The 20,075-nt window shown below is 35.4% G+C and overlaps 1 protein-coding gene across 1 annotated transcript in view; it reads right to left on the reverse strand.

Annotated features, from left to right (window-relative positions):
* Positions 1 to 20,075, reverse strand: part of LOC150102813 (acetylcholine receptor subunit alpha-like) — a 49,544-nt gene that overhangs the window by 13,844 nt on the left and 15,625 nt on the right. Inside the window, exon 4 of the mRNA XM_090399638.1 lies at positions 10,408 to 11,292. Within this exon, the coding sequence (XP_090255764.1) occupies positions 10,408 to 11,292 (885 nt within the window). The remainder of the gene's footprint in view (positions 1 to 10,407; positions 11,293 to 20,075) is intronic.

A 20,075-nucleotide genomic window follows, 5' to 3' on the forward strand; every position in this document is an offset into this window, starting at 1 on the left:
GGTTGCCGCTTTCGACATCAAAAAGAAACAACAGGTGACGCCACTAGTTTCTTCTATTTTCAAAAAGTTCGGTTTCTTTTTGGACAGAGGGTGTAACTAAGCGTATCTTGGGTTTGACATTTGTAGGATTATAACGTCCATTTTTTACTTTTAACAAAGTAATTGGTTTATTTATTTAACAATGCTCTATATTTATACCTCCACACTATAAAAACATCTTCCATTTGTATTAATCTTGGTGAGAAATCAAAGAAAATACTATTTCCTCATAAATCAAAAATTTTACTTTTATCACAATGTATTGCCGCATGAACATCCCTTTACTATCGAATCGCGAAGAGCTGTCGCATGCTGTTAGAGAGAGAGTAGAAAGCTGAATAAATTTTTGAAAATTGAACAGGATAATAAGGCAAGTGGCTCTGAGGTTCTCAAAAGTAACTCAGAAGATTTCTGTATGCAAAGTTCAATGATATTTGAGCCTAGGTCCATACACTGCACTGAAGATACCATGAAAATAAGAAATAAAGTACTTCAGACAAAAATATTTATCCAGATAATAATCATATATATATACTGATGATAATCTAACATTTCAGTCAATAGTTTGTAGCAGCCCTTGTGTTTCCGGAGAACAAGAAGAAGACAAGCATATCTTTTGAAATGAACTACTTATTATACGAGAGTTATTTAGGCCTGACAGAAATAGTGTATCAGCCTCCAACTTCAGCTGAAGTAATTATGAAGCGCATTATAGCCAAATTAGCTGACAGAACTATTAAAAACCGCACCGAGCATTATAGCACAATGCGTGCTAAATTCTAGTAGGAAATATGAAAATTAATTAAAAATACATAACCAAGAACGATAATATTATTATAAAAATTAATATTAATGATCTTTATATAAAAAAAAACTGGTTAGCATTTAAATCTGTTAAATAATTTACACTCGGTAGCAGCCCATCTTGCAATTAGCAATTGACAGTCATTCGAATGCTAATTGAATACGTCTCGATGTCGGGTTGGTTTATCGTAGAACATTAGGAGACAAAGATAACCATTAAATGTTCTTTTATTGAGTATTGGTTGAGGTCTTCCTTTTGCACAATGAATGTTAAAGTAATTGAGGCTTAAGTGGTGGTGGTGGGGGGGGGGGGGAGCAGCATTTTGATACCGTTCACCTTAGTGATTAAAACGTCAAAGTTATACCTCTCAACACTATGAACTATGAATGAAATGGAATTTAGAACACGTCCTTATACAAATTAATTCTAGATTACTAGTGGCCATACACCAATAAATGTACAATTGCAAAGCCTCTGTAGCAGACGATGTCCTTTGGTTGCTGGAAAGACCTAGCTCGAATCCCACGGAGAAGATACATCCATATGATGATTTTCAACTAAAGAGTGAGTTACCCTATCTCTTACGGAGCTAGGGAGAATTTTTCCTTCCTTATTTTCGAGTTTTTCAACCCCACAAAGTATGCAACCCATCCTGTTGAATCAGGTGCAGTTTGTGGTGCTCTCGTGTAATAATAATGAAATCCTTCGGGGTTGTCTGTCCCTCACTGTGTATTCATGATACACAAATGTTCTCTAAGTTTCCACACTTTCAAGAATGAGATGATGAAAGAATTTCCTAAAATGTCTCAGATGTTTCTAATAAAAGGGATATTGTCGCATTTTCTTTATAAATAAGAACAGTTTCGTATATTACAACCGAATTTTCATCCTCCCGTGAATATAAATATATTCATTTAATCGACAATACTGAGCACAGTTTTTAATTATTTTTCTCCTTTTGGGATTATACTTTTATTTTTATAGAATAAAAAATCATATTTAAGTATTAGCGATTAATATTGAACTTTTAATGTCCAAAACATAATTAATTTAACTGCTTTTGACTTCCTCTGGTTCAAGGTTTCTTTGCCCATTTGGTAACATTCTCCTTTATCGCTTTCCAAATTCCGAAACTGATCTCTTCCTCTATCTATCACTGAAGACCGACTTTCTGAAATGAAACCCGAATATTCAAGTGATCTTCCTAAGTGACCTTACTGTTCAACTCGAAATGCTTCCCTTTTCCAACACCTCACTAAGCTGGACGAGACAGGGAAGTATAGACCATAAGCAATGATCTGACGCAAATCGTACATCCATGAACCCGAATTCCCGATAACCTTCTTCGTTCTCCAATACTCTGATCATTTAAACCTGTCCTCCGTCTAGATGTGCAGCTGAGGTGTCCTTCTCGCTCCGTATCTCATATCACAGTGCGAGATTCCTCGCGCATAGAACGTCCTCCATCAATCTGCTCCCAACCTCGTGTCTTTAGGCACTACAAAGGAGCCAAGCGGAACAACCTCTGGGTATGCTATTCTTCATTTCCATCACTACCGCTTCTACTCTGTTAATCCAAACAACTCTGAGCGAGTCACAAAACTAAATATTCTCGCATGAAGTCCTTCATTCCTCATTCTATTCCAAATTCTTCTCCACTTCGGTCAACAAAAGGTGCATCGATACGGTTGAAAAAATTAGCTTGTCCCTTTAGAATGAACTTATTACATTTCTTGCATCAAGAGCACCACCAAGACATTCAGTACTTAACACACAGTAAATCCAAAATAACCATCAACCAATCCGAATCAGACTTCGTAAGGACAAACAGCAGATAACATGCATCTCGTCCAAATGGCAGCTTGGATTTCTAGTCCTTTAGTGAATGTCAATGAGTGCAACTTCTGATCACCCGAGATTCTGCCTCTTCCTCATTCAGATGAAAGTACCTTTACAGCACTTAGAGATGAAGTTGAACTCGCGATATCGCTCTTCTCAACCAACTCCTGCGTAGATGAGCAAGGCAAATTTCTACCATACCAGAAACTGAGTATCATCTGCTTCCTGTGGTCTTTCGGATATCAATGTTTTTCATAAAAATATATCAGAACACTAAACAATTTAGATACTTAAATGTCTTGTGGTCCTGCTGACATCTTTCCAGTTATACTCAAACGTTCTGCTCCAGAGTCAACGCTTGTCTTATATTATCTCTATAATCTATTATGCTCAGCTGATACTCATATCAATGCACGGTGGCAAGCATATATCTAATCCGTGTCAAAAGAAGAGGATTAAAAGTTTGTCGTCATCCTGCTAAGGCCTACCAGATAACGAGCTAGACTAAAAGGCCAATCGTGGATCCAGATTGGCGGAATCCATAATGGTGACGTGCCATGAAAGGTTTGGAAACACGGATAAGTGCCGTCGCTCTTGGCGTCTACAGAACATTTGATCGTGTCCGTCTGCTCAATAAATTGCCATTCTTTGGTGTCTGTCTGCCATCGAGTGCACTTTAGTTGTTATCTTTCTCTTTGGTTGTTCAAATCGCCTCGTAGTTGATGAGATCTAGCAGCAAAGTAATAAGAGAAAATTCATATAAAATCAGGCATTCAATTAATCGTCCGATACATCGTAGTCGTCTTGAAAGTAAGCCCTCCCGCACATAAAGCATCGGTACCAATGCTCCTTCCATGAGATTTAACAGGATTGGATAAGCTCGCTTATTCATTCCTTGGATACTGGAATGAATACCTTTCATCTTGTTTTTGAGCTTGGGGAAAAGGAAAAAGTCACACAGATATAAGTCAAGGGAGTACGGTTCTCGTTCCAACACATGAAATGCGTTTTGAATAAATAATCGCGAATTGACAGCGCAGAATGAGAAGGCACATTATTGAGATGGAAAATGCAATTATTCGCAATATCTGGATGCGTTTTCGCAACCGTTCAAGGATGTCTTTGCAGTAAATTCGATTGACAGCTCCTGAAGGTACAAATTCTTGGTGCACCACTTCATGTCTAATGAAAAAGATAAAAATCGTGGTTTTCGTTTTGGACTAGCTCATGCATCCTTTCTTTGGTCTTTTAGAATGTTTCGTGTTCAGCTCCGAACTTTGGCATTTCTTTTCGTGATCGTATTCAAAAAACCTTCATGGACGCTGTTCATGGAATTGGTTCAATAAGAGTGTGGGCTTCACATACTAGAAGACAGAAGAAAACTCTCCACAGTTAAATTCACTAACAGAATCAGGAGACACCAACAGGATCACATCTCACTCAGGACTTTCGATGCCTGAACAAGAAAATCTAGACTAAAGAGATCATCCACGTCGGACTTGACACTGTGCATCACTTAAACAATCCAAATCATGTCATTGCATACACTGATGGATCATTTGACGAAGCACTCAACCAAGGAAGTTCTGGGGTTTTTTCTAACTTTACCTGGAAGCGAGGAAATGCAAATCGAAACCACAGTTAGCAAAATAGCTTTAAACTTCGCTTGTGAATTAACAGCCATACAAACAGCTCTCATATTCTATCTCTCAAATCTAGTAATAAACATTACAGAAGGAATAACCATCTAAAGGGCTCAAAATCTGCTCTTGAGGCATGAAAAAATGGAAAAACAAAACTCGCAGGAAATTCATGAACTACTAACAACCTTAAATTTGAAAAATAAGAACTGCACACTGCAATGGATACCAGCCCATGCAAATATTGAAGGCAATGAAAGAGCAGACAGACTAGCCAAAGAAGCAAGATACTTACCTCAAAAATTACACCCATTATCATTAACTGATGCTAACTCTGTCACCAAAATAAGATTGGTAAAACAAGCTATCAAGAAGAAGAATGAAATCAATGAAAATAGATAAATAACCACAATCATGACCAGACTAAGGATGGAACATTTTAAAGGCATGAAAATTCAGCCAGATGGTAGTAGGAGCTATGAAACATGCAACAATTTATTCTTATTTCTTTTATTCTTGTCTAGCAATTGCTGCTGCTCTACAGAAAATTGACAATAACCCTAGAGAAAAGCTCTACTCCATCAAAGTTCAACAGATTGCCAAAGCAGTTCTACAGGCCCACAGTCATATCCAGAAGCTCTTCAATGAACTCGACAGCAACAACAACATTCAAAAAACCAGCAGTCGTTTAATTTAACACAAAATTTAATCACATAGTGTTCTTCAACATTTCGCTTCTCAATTTTCCTTTCGAACACCATACAATAACTCGACAGGTGTTTACCCGACCGAAGAGAAACGTACTGACGGAAAGAGCAGGAATCACTCTAACATACTATGTAATCATCGGTTCGAACAGTGCCGCCAGCTGTCGAAATAAAAAAATGTTTTTCTGCTAGATCTCGTACATGACCTCCTCTCAACACCAGCAATCCTAATAATCCACTGCATTCATTTTACTCATTCAACAAACCATGCGGTACCCAGACATCCCAAACTTCAACATCCAGTGTCTTAAACGGTGATCTCCTTGCCATCCCTTAGTAGGGCGAGGTAAGATTAATTTGGTCACGTTCAATGTCACCAAAACAATCTCACTTTTTCTCTCTCAAAAGAGAAGATTTCACGTCACCTATCCTTATCCTCAGTAATACACAAATCACCAGACAATATCAGATCTCTCCGTTTGGACTGGCACATCACTGTTCTCTCCTGGCAAAAATACGTCCCACCAATAACTTTCTCAGTATCTACAAAGGCATTCTTTTCCGCTCAGTATGCTATCTTTCACCGGCCAGCTTCCATCTCTGTATAAATTTCAAATCCGTCCATCCTTCACATGTTTGGAGTGGTGCTTCTAAAACCTCCTTAAAAATTCTCGATACCCTCCAAAGGAAAGCAATTTGGCTCATAAATGATCCTTCCCTCACAGACTAACTTCAACCTCGGCCTCATAGAACGCGCTGATTCCGTTCTACGTCTTTTCAACAGGTACGTCTCTGGGTAATTATCACATCTTCAATTTCTACCTACCATAACTTTTCAGTACTACTGAGAACATATGAAATCTGCTTCTGCTCTTCCATCTAACTCTGCCCTCCGGAACAACCTTTCCTCATGAAATATTCCCGAAATGAGATATTTCCTCATGAAATATTACAACCTCCAACTCTTCAAGAAAAATGTCAATAGATTTCTTTGTACTCTGGGTACTTTGCTCTCTTCGGAATGCGATCGATACGAAAAGTTTTCATTAAATTCGATGAATTCTAAAGCGGTTGCTTTGTGTTTTCTTTCATACACAAACAGAATCATCGACATCGTCTACTAAAGCACAACACCAAGTATCATAAGCCCAGATTACTAGAGAACTCTACAATTGGACCAACTATGCGACGGATGTCACCTCCATAAAATTTGCATAAGTGATGAATGAAACATTCTCCAACCTCTGTTTAGATAAATGCTCTCTTTGCATAGTATGGATCACATAATATTATATCTAACATAAGTAGAAATATTTGAAGAGGGAAGCCTCTCTAAAAGATTACATTCTCAATTTTCATCCTTTGTCATTTTAATTTGATCTACTCTGTGGAGGGAATGAGTATTTTTCGCATAGGATAAATTTATGGAATCAATTAATTGTAAACTCTGAGATGTAAATAATCGAAGAAGTTATCGTATCAAGTTTCGTTTCTCATTCAGTAAAATTATGCTCGGAATCTTGGAAATGTTGCAGAAACAAAAGCAGTCTTGCTATCGAAAAAAAATCCATCATCGCAGCATCAAAAGCAAAAAAAAAGCCACGCAGACCATTCAAACATCAGAGATAAATGATGGTCTGTGAAGATGAGTTGAGTGTAAGTAATTCATTCCTGCAGAGTATCTTCTAGACAACAAAGTTACCACCAAAAACTGGCGCTCGCGCACACACACACACACACTCTGATTGCTTTCTCACGACAATATCTGAACGCACACTGTGCGATAATTTTTGGCAAATAACCACACGGGTCTGGTCCCGCACCTTCCCTCCCCACCCAATCCCTGAGATCTAAATCCCTTCTTTTCTCTTCTGAAACTGAAGCTCACTGCACGGAAATTTGAATCCTTCAATCCAGAGGAATTGCAGACAGTGTTGAACGCGAGCTACTTACCAACTGTGCTTTCGGCAGTGGAAGAAACAATGGTGTCGGCGTACACCATTAATTCACGAAGTACTACTTTGAATGGAAGAAGATCGATTCGTGACCAAGTTAAGCATACGCCTACCCTTTGTTTTGCGGCCCAGGTGGGAAGATTTTGATAACATCTTATATTCCAATCGCACACCGTTTCGGCTGAACAGATTTGATTGGAAGTTGGTATTCGATCTGTTTACAGAAATATTCAAACTTACTTCCGGTTTGGTTTAAATTGAGCTTTCAAAGGATTCTAAACAGTAAAGAATTATGTTACCAAAGATAATGAAATCATTTACACACAGAAGTCAAGAAAAAAGGAAATGATTATGGTTATCTTCAAAAATGCACCCTTCGTAACAATTTTTTTGTGAAGGTGATATCGTTGTTGATTATAATGAAAATTGGATCTACAACCATTTGTGGTGTTTGCACGTATATAATGTTTGTTTTGCTTAATTTTTCTATTGAGCGATACAATTGAAACAGTAAAAATCGATCCTCGGTATCCAAGCTTTTCCAAACGAAGGCAGTCATCATTTGGAAAAGCTTGGATTCGAATATCGTCTTGAAACGAGAGGAAATTTTATAATGGTCTCTTCAATAAAGTTGAGTTAGCCTGTCTCATAAGAGAGTTGCAGAGTGTTTCCTCCAGAAACCTAGCGTTTTTCATCTTGCAATAGAAACAAGCGGGTCAGAACTACAGACTTTGTTTCAGACATAATACGCTGACTTCATAGCATTAGTTGCTTGGTTATAATTCCAAACAAGCACGACATAATATTGAAAAGGATCATGATTCTACACACACTAAATTTCATCAAATTAGGTCAAGCTTTGGAGCAATTATTATGAAATAGGATTATTATTTGAAATTGTTTTGTTATTAAAAAAAGAAATTATAACGAAAAAAATCTTTCATTTAGTTAGCACCTAGTACTGGCTAGCATCGAAAATAACTGCATCGCACCGCAATCATTTGGATAGACGAACTCCTCTTGGGAGACTTGTGTATTTTTCTTTTTTTTTTTTTTCTGCAATCGCCATAGTTTGAAAATGTTCAAAATTTAATGTTCGGTTTTTGATATTTCCGCTGACTTCACTAGAAGTATCATGAAATCACACTATTCGCATTTTTGTTTCATTTTCGCTAGACTTTTTTTTTTTTCCTCTGATGTTTTTCAATATGTATGAACCTATTGATACCAAAATTGAATAGACATCCTTTCGTGTAAATTCCAGTTCCCAAATTTCATTACTGATGAATACGTTTTTCGTATTTAGAGAGCTTCGAATCAGCTGTCAGGCCAGTGAAACCTTATCAAAATGGACTAATAGAAGGCGAATATATAGACTCTTGGACGGCACCTATGTCTTCTAAGTAGTCCGCACCAAGGCAACTCGTGAAGGCTGGGGAGTGTATTCCCGTAAGCTCTCTAGTCAACTTACCTTACGATAATAGTTTCTACATTCAGGTTTTAAATAATGCTGGATCTGATATCCCCGTTACTTATAAAATTCTAAAGTTTTGTTTGGCAGCATTTGCTTATTGAATATTTGCTTAATGAATATTCTGCAGTAAGTAAGATGAATTAATAATTAAATCTAGTAAATATTAAACATATTTAAATTTCCCTTCTTTTCTTGGAAAAATAATTACTTTTCTAATTGGTAACTGTTTGGTGTGTGGCACTTTTTCAACGAGTCAACTTGTTTGGTGACACTATTAGCATTGCTGGTTAAAACGAGATCATCTTAACAGAATTTTGAGATCCATTTCTCCAAATGTTTTCAGAAACGAGGACTCAAAGCCTGGCTGTATACTCGTAGTTGGAATTAAGACAGAGACTAGACTTTAATTAGCATCCATTGCACACATTGGCTAATCAAAACTTGCAGATCCGAAAACAAAAATACAGCAAAAACATACACCGACTATCTGGTTACAATATGCAGTCTGCTTCAGAAAAAGACAAACTGATTCTCTTTTTTTGCATTATTTTGTGTCAGATTTTCGTTTAACGTATAATTCAGGGAACTCTCCGCATATTAAATACAAAAACAAAAAAAGTAACCTAAAATATTCTCATTCATTATTGTTTATCTAGTGAAGAGTTCTTCACTTTCAGGCAATGATTGCTTCCTGTTAACTCTCCTAAGCCACCTTCGGCAAACTTGAAGTTTTCTTCGCCAAACATCCATTAGGGTGATGCGATGCCCCACGAGCAAATGATCAGTTAGAGAACATTTGTTCACTAACTTAACTGAAACAACATTCGTACGTAAACTTTCTGAAGTCTGTATTTTAGACGAAATTCACGTTTCTCTAATCCCCAAGAGAGCATGAAGAAGTATGTTAATTTCTGTAATGGCAGACATGGTGCTTTACAACTCTCTGTGCGAAAGAAAAATTAGCCTGAGAGTAATTCCAGATAAGAACGAAAGTGAGCGAAATCATTAGTCTTGGACTTCTGCACGAATATCGCGCGCAGAGAGATGATTATGGATTAACGGTTGTAGTAATTTAGAATGAGAAAGTCGTAGAATTAATGGTAGAGTCGGACATTGGAATCATACATCTTAAATCCAGAGATTTGTTTCGAACTCTCAATAAGTTTTCCGATAAATACTTAAGCTACACAATCTTATAGGAAGGAGAGAAAAAAAAACTGATTCCCACGTTTCTTTCTTATGTTTCAAGACTTATTATCATCAGTCACCACGGTTTCCACATCGGATAAAATCTTATTTGTTACTGCCGTCATTATTTAAAGACTTTTCCAACCATTAGTTCATAACAGTGATAAGCAAGTGGAAGAGAACTTTGACATTCGTTGTTCACTTCGAGGAGCGGCTCCATGCTGAGTAATTTCCTTGTACTGGGGTTAGCCTTTGCGTGCTTACCGCTGACAACCTATTTAGAAGACGCTCACTCCTGTACTAGTGAGACTAGCAACCTAGATAACAAATGATGCATGTAAACAGCCTGAGGAAAGTAGACCATGTAGTGAAAGTTCATTTTGCGCGATATTTTTGCTGCATCTTCCTCCTGCAGTGTTTTGATACACTTCTTTGTACGTGGCTAATAACATCTGGATCATCAGATGGTCATTAATATAAGCATTCAAGAGAGAGAGAGATCAGGTAAGAAAAATAAAGGCAACCAAACACATTAAGTTTATATTTATGGTTTGCAGTGTTTTTTGCTAAAATGAGGATAACAAGCAATGTGAATAATGAAGTGCACAAAGATCACTTTTTCCCTCTGGAATTTCTGAGAAATACGTGGGATGAAAATAAGCAACTGTTGTCGTTAGATAAAGTCATTAATGCTAACTGCGTTAACTTAAACATTATCCACTTCACTAAATACGCACATTAGTATATCAAAAATACTCACACTTATGTGTTCCTCGTATCTTCTCGTGTGGTCAGCTATAAAGTGTACCGATTCCATCGCTCTTTGAAATTCTGGACAAAAATGCAGGCGCATAATTCCCGTTGGACTTCTTTCTCTTTCTTGCACAGGCGAAGGAGGTGGGGGTGGCTCCTCTTCGGGGATGCCATTGTTCAGCCGTGCAGCATATCCGTGTATTCTACAACCACTAAAATGACCTTCTAACCCATACTCTACATCGTAGCTGTTCCTCCGAGGATAAGGATGGGGGACACTATGGTCTCTTAGTTCTGTGCCATTGCACGTACGCACCATGACCTTTCTAGGGTCCGCCGAATATAACGGCCGTCGCATAAGTAAAAGTCGGGGCAACATTTGCAGGAACACTCGCTTCACCCAAGGCGCCATCTTGTGAGTGGACGATGTACGAAAATGTACATTCAGCACAACTACGGTGACGCATATGGAAAGGGTCACGAGGATCATTGTAAACAATAAATACTTCCCCAGCAAAGGGACCACTAGGGATGTTGGCGGGATGATCTCTGCCAACAGCAAAAAGAACACAGTTAACGACAGGAGAATAGAGATACTCAGAGTGACCTTTTCTCCACTGTCCGACGGAAGGTAGAAAACTAGCACAGTGAGAAAAGATATCCCCATGCACGGAATGATGAGGTTCACTGTATAAAATAGGGTCTTTCTTCTCATGCTGATATTAAAGGTGATATCGACGTAAGGCTCTTCGCAGCATGTGTAGAACTTCTCGTTGCGAATGGCGGGTACATCTAATATGTCCCACTCCACGCTCAAGTAGAATTCTGTGAGATCAATACCTTCTTTCACAAGATTGGTTCCAACACTTTCATCTTTGTGACGAAGGTCAACCTACGGTAAAAAAAAAAGAGGAAAAATGACATATTAAGAAGGAGGTCATTGTGTAGAGACATATTCAGAAATATGGTGGTTAACATAGATGAGTCTTGAGTGGTAAATTCAATTAAGCTTTAAAAAAAAAGAAAAAGCTATAAATGGTTTTGGTTTAGATAAGGCGATGGTTCAAGTATCATTTTCTAATTGTTGCAAATATTGTAATTTAATATTATACAATCTTCATACATTATAGCATGATACTATAATGTTATACAATTACAATGTATAATATATCATCAGATGGTTCTTAATATAAGCGCTGTGAAATGCTTTATACAGTTTTTAATAAAAAAGGCTATTTATATCTCGCAATCATAATAATATTGAGATTAAATGATTAGTAGAAGAGTTATATATTCAAGATATACTTCTCAAAGATATTCAGAATGTTATATGATAGATAATTATTGGATATTATAGAGAATCCGGTTCGGATTTCTATAATTCCTTCGTCTACATAAAACTGTAATACTTACGGGATTTCTTTCTTCACCAAAAGTGCATCAAATATTCTGAAATATTTTATTAAACAAAAATCGAAGAAACGCGATTTGATACAATAGTGATCATCTAAATAAATAGAATTCTAATCCCTTTATGAAAAAAAAAAATGATTAAAATTATATTTATTAAATTATCACTATCGTCTTGAATTCATAATTTTTGTGACTTTCTTTCTGATTTATATAAAAAAATGTGACCTTCTAATGCTCCTTTATTCTCCAGAGGAAGTCGGACGAACTGTTTAATTCCATAATTTAATTAATAAAAAAGAATGAAAAATAGTTTAATTAATTAACTATTTTTCATGCTGTTTTTTTTTTCATATTTTATTAGCCCAGATTACCAAAAAAATATATAATAGTTACCTTTTGACACCTATCAAGACATGATAAAAGTATTATTATTATAATTATTATTAAATAGTTAACACCATTCAACCAGAATCTGTTGTACTAAGCAAGAAAAGCAAAAACAGAAAAAAATTATAAATTTTTTTGGACCAGAGATGCCAAGATATTCTTGAGGAAGTCACAAACTTCAAAGCCGATACAAATCAAAAGCTCAGAAGACATAGAAAGGCTGCCACAGTGGAAAAAAAAAGTCTCCTAATTAGTTCAAAAAGAAGACCACAATAAAAATGAATGTGAACCATCAAGACAGATGCAATAATACCAGAATATATCGGTAATTTCACTTTGATCGGACCTTTCAGATCATTCATTACACCTCCCAAAAAGCTTCGAGGATGCAAGCAGAGACATCACACGCATAAATACATTAAAAGCAAAAATTGTAAAATATATATAACTTATTGTTATCCTATAAATGCTGTTAAAAATGTAATCTTATCCAATTGCAAACTATAAATTACCGTCTATAATAACTATTATTAACGCATTATACAAAAAACGGAAACATTTGTATGACACTTCCTGTAAAAAAAAAAAAAAACTAGAAGAACATGTTTTGTAAATGCATAATATGCAATTATAACTTTAATAAAAAAAATCATTGAAAAACAAATATTATTATTATTTTTATCTGCCTTCTTGGATTTCAAGTCCATTAATACATTAATATTTAAATATAAATTATTTAAATATATATTTCCATAATGCTTAGAGTTTTAGTGGACAGGACAAGTTATGTAACCCCAAAAGACAGCATAAATTAAGACAGTTTTTTTTTTGTCTTGCAATTGAAGCCACTGACTGGAAGACAGGTAGCCAGTCGCGGATACCCACTACATATTGGATCTATCACTCTTACAATGTTTCCTCTTTGTCTATAGCAAAGTAAACCCATTGTAAATGAAAATATTAATATATTTATTTGTAAATAAAAAATAATTTTAAGAACAAACCTCCTAAAATATTTAATTAATTCAGAAAATCATTAATCGAAGTTCGTTCAGTAATTAAAATAAGTTAGCTTGATGGATTTTATATCCGAAATGGTGCCAGCCACATTATGGTAATTTGTGCTCTGAAATTACTCTAATGGAAAGGACACAGAGTGAGACTTTTTATCTTTATTTTATTGAAAAGAGGTTATTGAATGGGATTATTCTACTGAAAGGAGTTAATTTATTGAAAGTGCTCGTGAAACTTTTATGGAAAGTTTCCAGGTTTCTAGTCATAGCAGTAAACAGAATAATTAAATTCTCCACGCGGTTGTTTTGAAAGGTGAATTTAGTCGTTAAACTGAAACCAATCATCGCTATTCGAAATAGGGAACATTTGTAAACCAGTGCTGTTTACGATGATGCTAAATCAGCTGCTGCTGCACGTTTCACTACTATTTTACAAATCTCACGGCACCATCAATATAATGAAAGGAAAACCCAGTAGAATACAGTATTTCCTATTTTTTTCCCTATTGAAAAAAGCGATAAGTCCCAGTTATTATTACCTACACGTTGGTGATGTCCCAGAACCTAAAGATTCCAGAACATAAATAAATGTTTTCAATTTTTTTTTTTAATTACAAGCTATTTGCGTAATCGAAATACAATATAAGCTGTTTCTTATTTATTCAGATAATCAATTTTCAATTACTTTTCAGGCAATTTATTTGAATGGTTAAACATAAAATATTTTAAGGTGTATGAATTTTTATATAAATTTAAAAAGGTATTTTTAATATTTAATTTTTTAAAGAAAAACTTTAAAAATAATAAATTTATGTTATTCTATCAAATGAAATAATTAAAACTTTAGGAAAAAAGTGAATTGATTTGGTAAACCATGTAAAAAAGTATGCTTAGTCAGGCCTTCACCGCAAAACTATTTATTAACTATCACCATCTTCTTAAAAATTGCCAACTTTCGTTTTATTCCAACCATTATTTCCTAAGTCATTTTATTTTGTTTAAGTGCTAATGAAGCACGTTAAAAACGTTCACCGAGTACCATGCTACATTGTTATTTGCTATAAAGTATTGATTTTTGTCTATTTAACAAATTACAAAGAAAGATGCGAACAGCGTGAGAAGGAACTTCCATTTAACAAGCGCTTTATTTGTCTTGGCTGCCAGAAGACTAATAGAATAAGCAATCACTTAATATATTAATTTCTTCTGAAATTTCTTGGTGGCGAATTGGAGTTCAGTATCAGCTCCTGTATACACTGCTTGCAAAACTCTTACAGACATTACCTGATAATACTATTGCTTTGTCACACATTGATAAATCATGTGACAAGAGCAATAAACACAAGGAATTGCAAGAAAAACGATTGAGTGCGTACACTTCAAATCTCGGATTTTACAGGACTTGGTTTAGACTTAATCTGCTAAGAGCGAAGTGTTATCGTAGGAAATCCAAATAAGGTATCAGTCTGTTCTTGCTGTTGCCTCACAATTAATTCATCTAACATCAACTTGATGACGTCATTAAGAAGATAGAAAAATTACAATAAAACAAACAAAAAAAAAGGCAGACACACTAAAAGAACTAGAAGAACGGATAGGAGAGTGTTTCGTTTATTTATTTATTTTTTCATTCGTGCATTATTAGATTTTTTCAGCCAGTCCCTTTCTGCGAGAAGTTTGCATACTGAACTCTATAGTCCCATGAAGTGTCGGGATTCAACTTGTAGCGAGGAATTTGCCATGATTGGAACACTAGAAAGTTGTGATATGGAACGACAAATCAAATGGTGGTATTTGGGTACGGAGATTCCCGATGAATGTTTTTTTTTCTTCCTTCTCTTCAGCAAAGTATATCTGTCTACTAAGTGTGATAGTTTTATTATGTGTGGTAGTTTCTTCTGATTTGGACTATGACTCCTCGTTATAGCGCTCGAAAAAATTAATGCTAAGCACTATACTGGTTAATATTCTGGACAGTTTTCTTTATTGTATCAGTACCTCCTCCGTGGCTTTGAACCCACGGATTTTTTTCCTGAAATTGAGTTGGATGGTTGTTTACCGAGTCTGCCTAAGCTAAATCAGTTAGGGAAAGGAACTAAGTGCACATTGCTAATTCACTATCATACTGCAAAGGCTGCGATGATGTGGACTGGGAAAAAAATGGAAGTATACAGGTTAGCATAAAGATTCAAATGAACCCTATTCAGCAGCATTGAGAAGGGTTGAATGTTCATTTAAGATAATATCAACAAGTGGAATTCAATACAGAGATTCATCTACCGTTGTGTTGAAGGGATTGAGTCTAATGTCAGTCTCTTTATGAACTTTGATTGGAAACTTTATTCACGAGATAAAAGTCTGTAATCTTGGAATTTGCACTGGTTGTAATGCTGGTTCCGATTAGCCATATCCCAAGTTAATATTTTCATCTTTATGTTGCACATACAATTATTACATTACTGAGAAAACTCCTGTGTTCTAAGACTAGAAAGCAAATTGATGTGGTCCACTGGGTAGAAATGTCTTATCTTGATTTTAATCGTATCGCCAAGTTTTATCGTATTGATATTCTCTCTGTGAAATAAAGAATAAATTACTTTTATATTTGACATAAATATTTTTATTCATGTCACTGTTATGCAATATTTATGAGATATTGAAAGACCCACACACTTTGGGAGGTCGGTTTGGTTGCCATGGTTTCAGCGATATCCCTTTGCGTCCATGGGTAGTTTCATTACTAACTCCTAAAAGAACGGTTCCTATTGCAATCCTCCATCTCTCTCTCTCGGTGGCTAGCTGTAAAATCACAGTTGTACATAAAAGAAAATGAAATACGTTAGGTCACACAAATCAACAGCCTCCTCTGATCGATTTCTGAAGACCTTGGACTTTAAATATCGCCTATCTTGCCTGCTCACTTTGAAGGAAAAGGGAGAAATCAATAGCAGTCAAGCAAAGTATGACATCCTTTCTGCATCACTGCCTTGGGGAAATCGGTTTACCAGCAGCTTGTTACTTAAGACACGAATAGGAATATTCAGTCAGCGAGAGTAGATGCGGAACAATTTCACCGTGAAACTTTAGTTTCTCTGGTGACTGTTCACAGAGGATGAAGGAAACAAGAATTATGAAAGAGAAATTTTAATATCTATTACAATAGCCAGTAGATCGATATTTGAAGAACTCTTCAACTTTTACAGAGTTATTTTCAAATTCTCCGGAGTGTTTATGGCGGAAGTTTCTGTTCGTTTTATTGAGTAGCTGGATTTGACATAAAAGATACGTAAAGAGGCATCTGGTGTTTACGTAATTAATAAACAAATTTCAAAGATAACTCACCTCCCTTTAATTCAAAAAAGTAAATACAATTTGATTTTATAAATTAAAATATCATTTTATAATTAAATACTAAAGAGGAAATGTAACTATGCATGAGCCTCGTGGAATCATGGATGCATATACTGATATTTCGTATAGTGCGAAATCTTCAGAAAAAATCACTGTTCTTCGGCTGACTTATTTCTAGCCTTTCTTGGCAAAATCTCACGTCACATCCATAGCATCTTAAGCCTCCACACAACTTAATATATGTTTCTGCTGTAAACGTTACTTCTCGCTCTTATAGATGAGAAGTAATGTTATATAACTAACATTGTATAAATCCGAATTACCCCAATCTTATACTATTTTATAACATTCAGGATGATGCATCAAACGTTTTCTTAAAAAGTTCATTATTGTCTAGACCAGCGTTTCCCAAACTTTTCCTGCGACGAGACACTTCACAAATCCTAAAATTTTCACAAAACACCTTGGTTATTTTGTAATGTATTAATTAATAATTAATTGTTAATTTAGCTGATTTTATCATTACTTATTAATTAATAATTTAAACATCAATTAAACATAAACATCACTAAAATAATTTGTGCTGATTTTCATTGACATATCCCATTCTGATCACCAAATATATTTATAATATTATTATAAGTACTTACGAGTGAATGCAGACTTTTTCTCCCGTGTGCTGGTAGTTTTCCCCTCCTTTTGTGCATCCTGGAGATCGCTTTGTAGGCTGGTGGTGGATGACTCACTATCTGTTCCGTCACAAACACCTTCAATAAGAGATTTCTTAATACCAAAATTAAACTTGATCTTCAATTTTAGTGGAAAAATTTTCTTTATACTTCCTTGCTGATTTATACTTCCTTCCTTCACTAACATTTGCAACACAGATGTTATTTCGTTCAGTTCTGAGAACAGAGGATACGCCGCCCATTGTTGTAATCGGCTTGCAGGCAATTTTTATGACCGGTCATAAACAGTGGTATTTCCTTTCCCAAATGTTGAAAGGTTTCGATGTGCGAAAATTAACGATAATTCATGAATACTTCCACGTTTAAAAATACACGGCTTGGTCACTAACATTTGATACACAGATGTTATTAGGCATTCTAGGGGTGAGCTTTTCGACATGCTCACGAATATTATTCTCCTCAGAATATTTCCATATAAAATATTTATTCATGAGAAATACTTAGAAAACTAAAATGACAAATTCCAGGAGAACTTCTCGCGGAACACTTATTCACCTTCCGCGGAACACAGTTTGGGAAACCCTGGTCTAGAAGACTCCGGACACTGTTCAGTAAATTGATCAGCTCCTTTTCTCTCACGGACCCTCCAATTATTTACACTCACGCACGCGGAGGCACCCCCCCCACACACACACACCAATAAGCAAATAAACGTTTGTGTTGGCCTTTTCTGTGGATATTTCTTGGACGATTCTGTCATTTTTTCCATCATTTCGTGTTACTTTCTTGTCCTATAAAACACAAGCAGTGATTGTCAAAGCGTAACTTCCGACCTGCCTAACTAACATTTCCTTTTCTTTTATTATGTCTCCAGTTCACTTCACATAATGTTTCATAAAGACTCAATTATACTTATCTGATCCTATACCTATCCACCCCAATTTTTATAGTCTTTTAACAATATCCAAATCTCTTGACGAAATGAGATTTATCTTCATGCGATAACACTCTAACCTCGAGTATTAGCATAAATATCCATTCACAATTATCATATCCTCAACATACAAAAAATTAGCTTTTCACTTTCGTTCCAGGCATTTAAACATTGAATACTGTTTCGGTAATTGTGATGTTGTTCTCAGGGGCGGCTCGTGCATAGGCACTGCGAAACTGTAGCACCTCCAATTTTTCTTGATATATAAATATCGAGAAAAATTTATATTTATTATTTTATTTATATTTGCTTGTAATATTTAATTTTATCATCAACAATCCCATACAATTCTCTTATTTTTTAAGCATATATACGTCATAGTGAGATGCGAGCTATTAGCGTAATGCGGCACTGTCCTTCGCGCAGTTCCACTGTTGTTTGTATGCAGTTTGCAGTAATTCGTAGTGCTTATCGTGTTTACTTCGTCTCTTTAAATATTTGGACATTACAATTAAAGACATAACATTTGTTATAGTTTTTATTTTAGAACATTGTTGGGGTTACGATAATGGATTTTATTTTTAAGTAATTTTGAATTATACCAAACTGTATAATTTTATCGATAATAAACAATATTTTTTCATGTTTAATTTTTACCGTAATTTTGATATTTTATACTAACACGTATACACTGTGTATGTATATTTCGAAAGTTGCAGCACCCCCACGATTTCAAGCCACGAGCCGCCACCCTAATAGTCGTCTAAAATTCTTGATGCAGTACAAAAAGGAGCATCTTGATTAGCGAGCCATGTTTCACTGAATCATTCTATTTTTCACTTAGGCTTTCAATTTCTACAGCACTGATTTCTAGAGATATTTCGACGGTTGATGTTTATCAGAATTGGAATGACTAATTATCCCCCGGTATTATAAGTTTTGCAAGACCTCTCCCGTATGCAATTAGTATAAAGATATATACATTTCTGCAACGGTGTACTCCACAAACAAGCTTATTCTTTTTGCTTGCATCTTCTTGATGTACTGATGAAACTCCTTCATCGTCTGCAAAGAGTAATTCTCTTAGCAATCTGTGGTTGTTACTGAATAATTTTCTACTTTCTGTTAAATGGCTTTAAATCATGAGTGGCATGATCTGATCATTTGGGCTATTTACCTTTTAAGCTGAGTATCATTTGATGTGGTTTAATGACAATCAGTATAAGTACTAAATCTAAAAACAGACAGACTGTATAATTATCATAGGTTATTCTTTATTTTACTTCGCATCCATTGAAATTAAAACATTCAAATAAGACAAGGATCATATGAATAAAAGTGAGAATATTTTGTCATAAATCGTAGGTGATGATTAGCAAAGCAGTGTGAACAATTGAGCTGAATATCATTCGCTGCGTATCACAAATTAGCTCGCGACGCGGTAACTGGTGCACTCAAAGAGTCTATTAAGAGGCAATGGGTGTCGCACATTAGTTACCCTGTTTCTGGATAGAGGTTATAAATTAAGGAGTAAACTTGAATTAACAAGATGATTGACCTGCTGTTTAACTTTTACGCAAGATATAAATTATAGTTCAAGTGAAAATAGCTAACCAGCTTTGCAGTATGCTCTTCTGCAGAACCAAATGCTTTTCTTAAGCATTTTTATCCACAGTTTATTTTCCATTTAAAGGAGAAAATAAAACTAAGATTCTTAGGCGGCACATCCTTCTATCGGAAGTAGCCTAACATTTAAAATTTAAGGCATACGGAACAAACGATAACACTGGTTAGTATTCAGTTATAGACTTCTATTTATTAATTAATTAAAAAACACCACTGAGAACGAGATTACTTTCTGATCGGCTTATCCAACTGCCTAGGCGAA

Source organism: Typopeltis vanoorti, chromosome 10 (assembly GCF_054136105.1).
Source record: "Typopeltis vanoorti isolate ZY-2024b chromosome 10, IOZ_Tvanoo_1.0, whole genome shotgun sequence".
Taxonomy (NCBI): domain Eukaryota; kingdom Metazoa; phylum Arthropoda; class Arachnida; order Uropygi; family Thelyphonidae; genus Typopeltis; species Typopeltis vanoorti.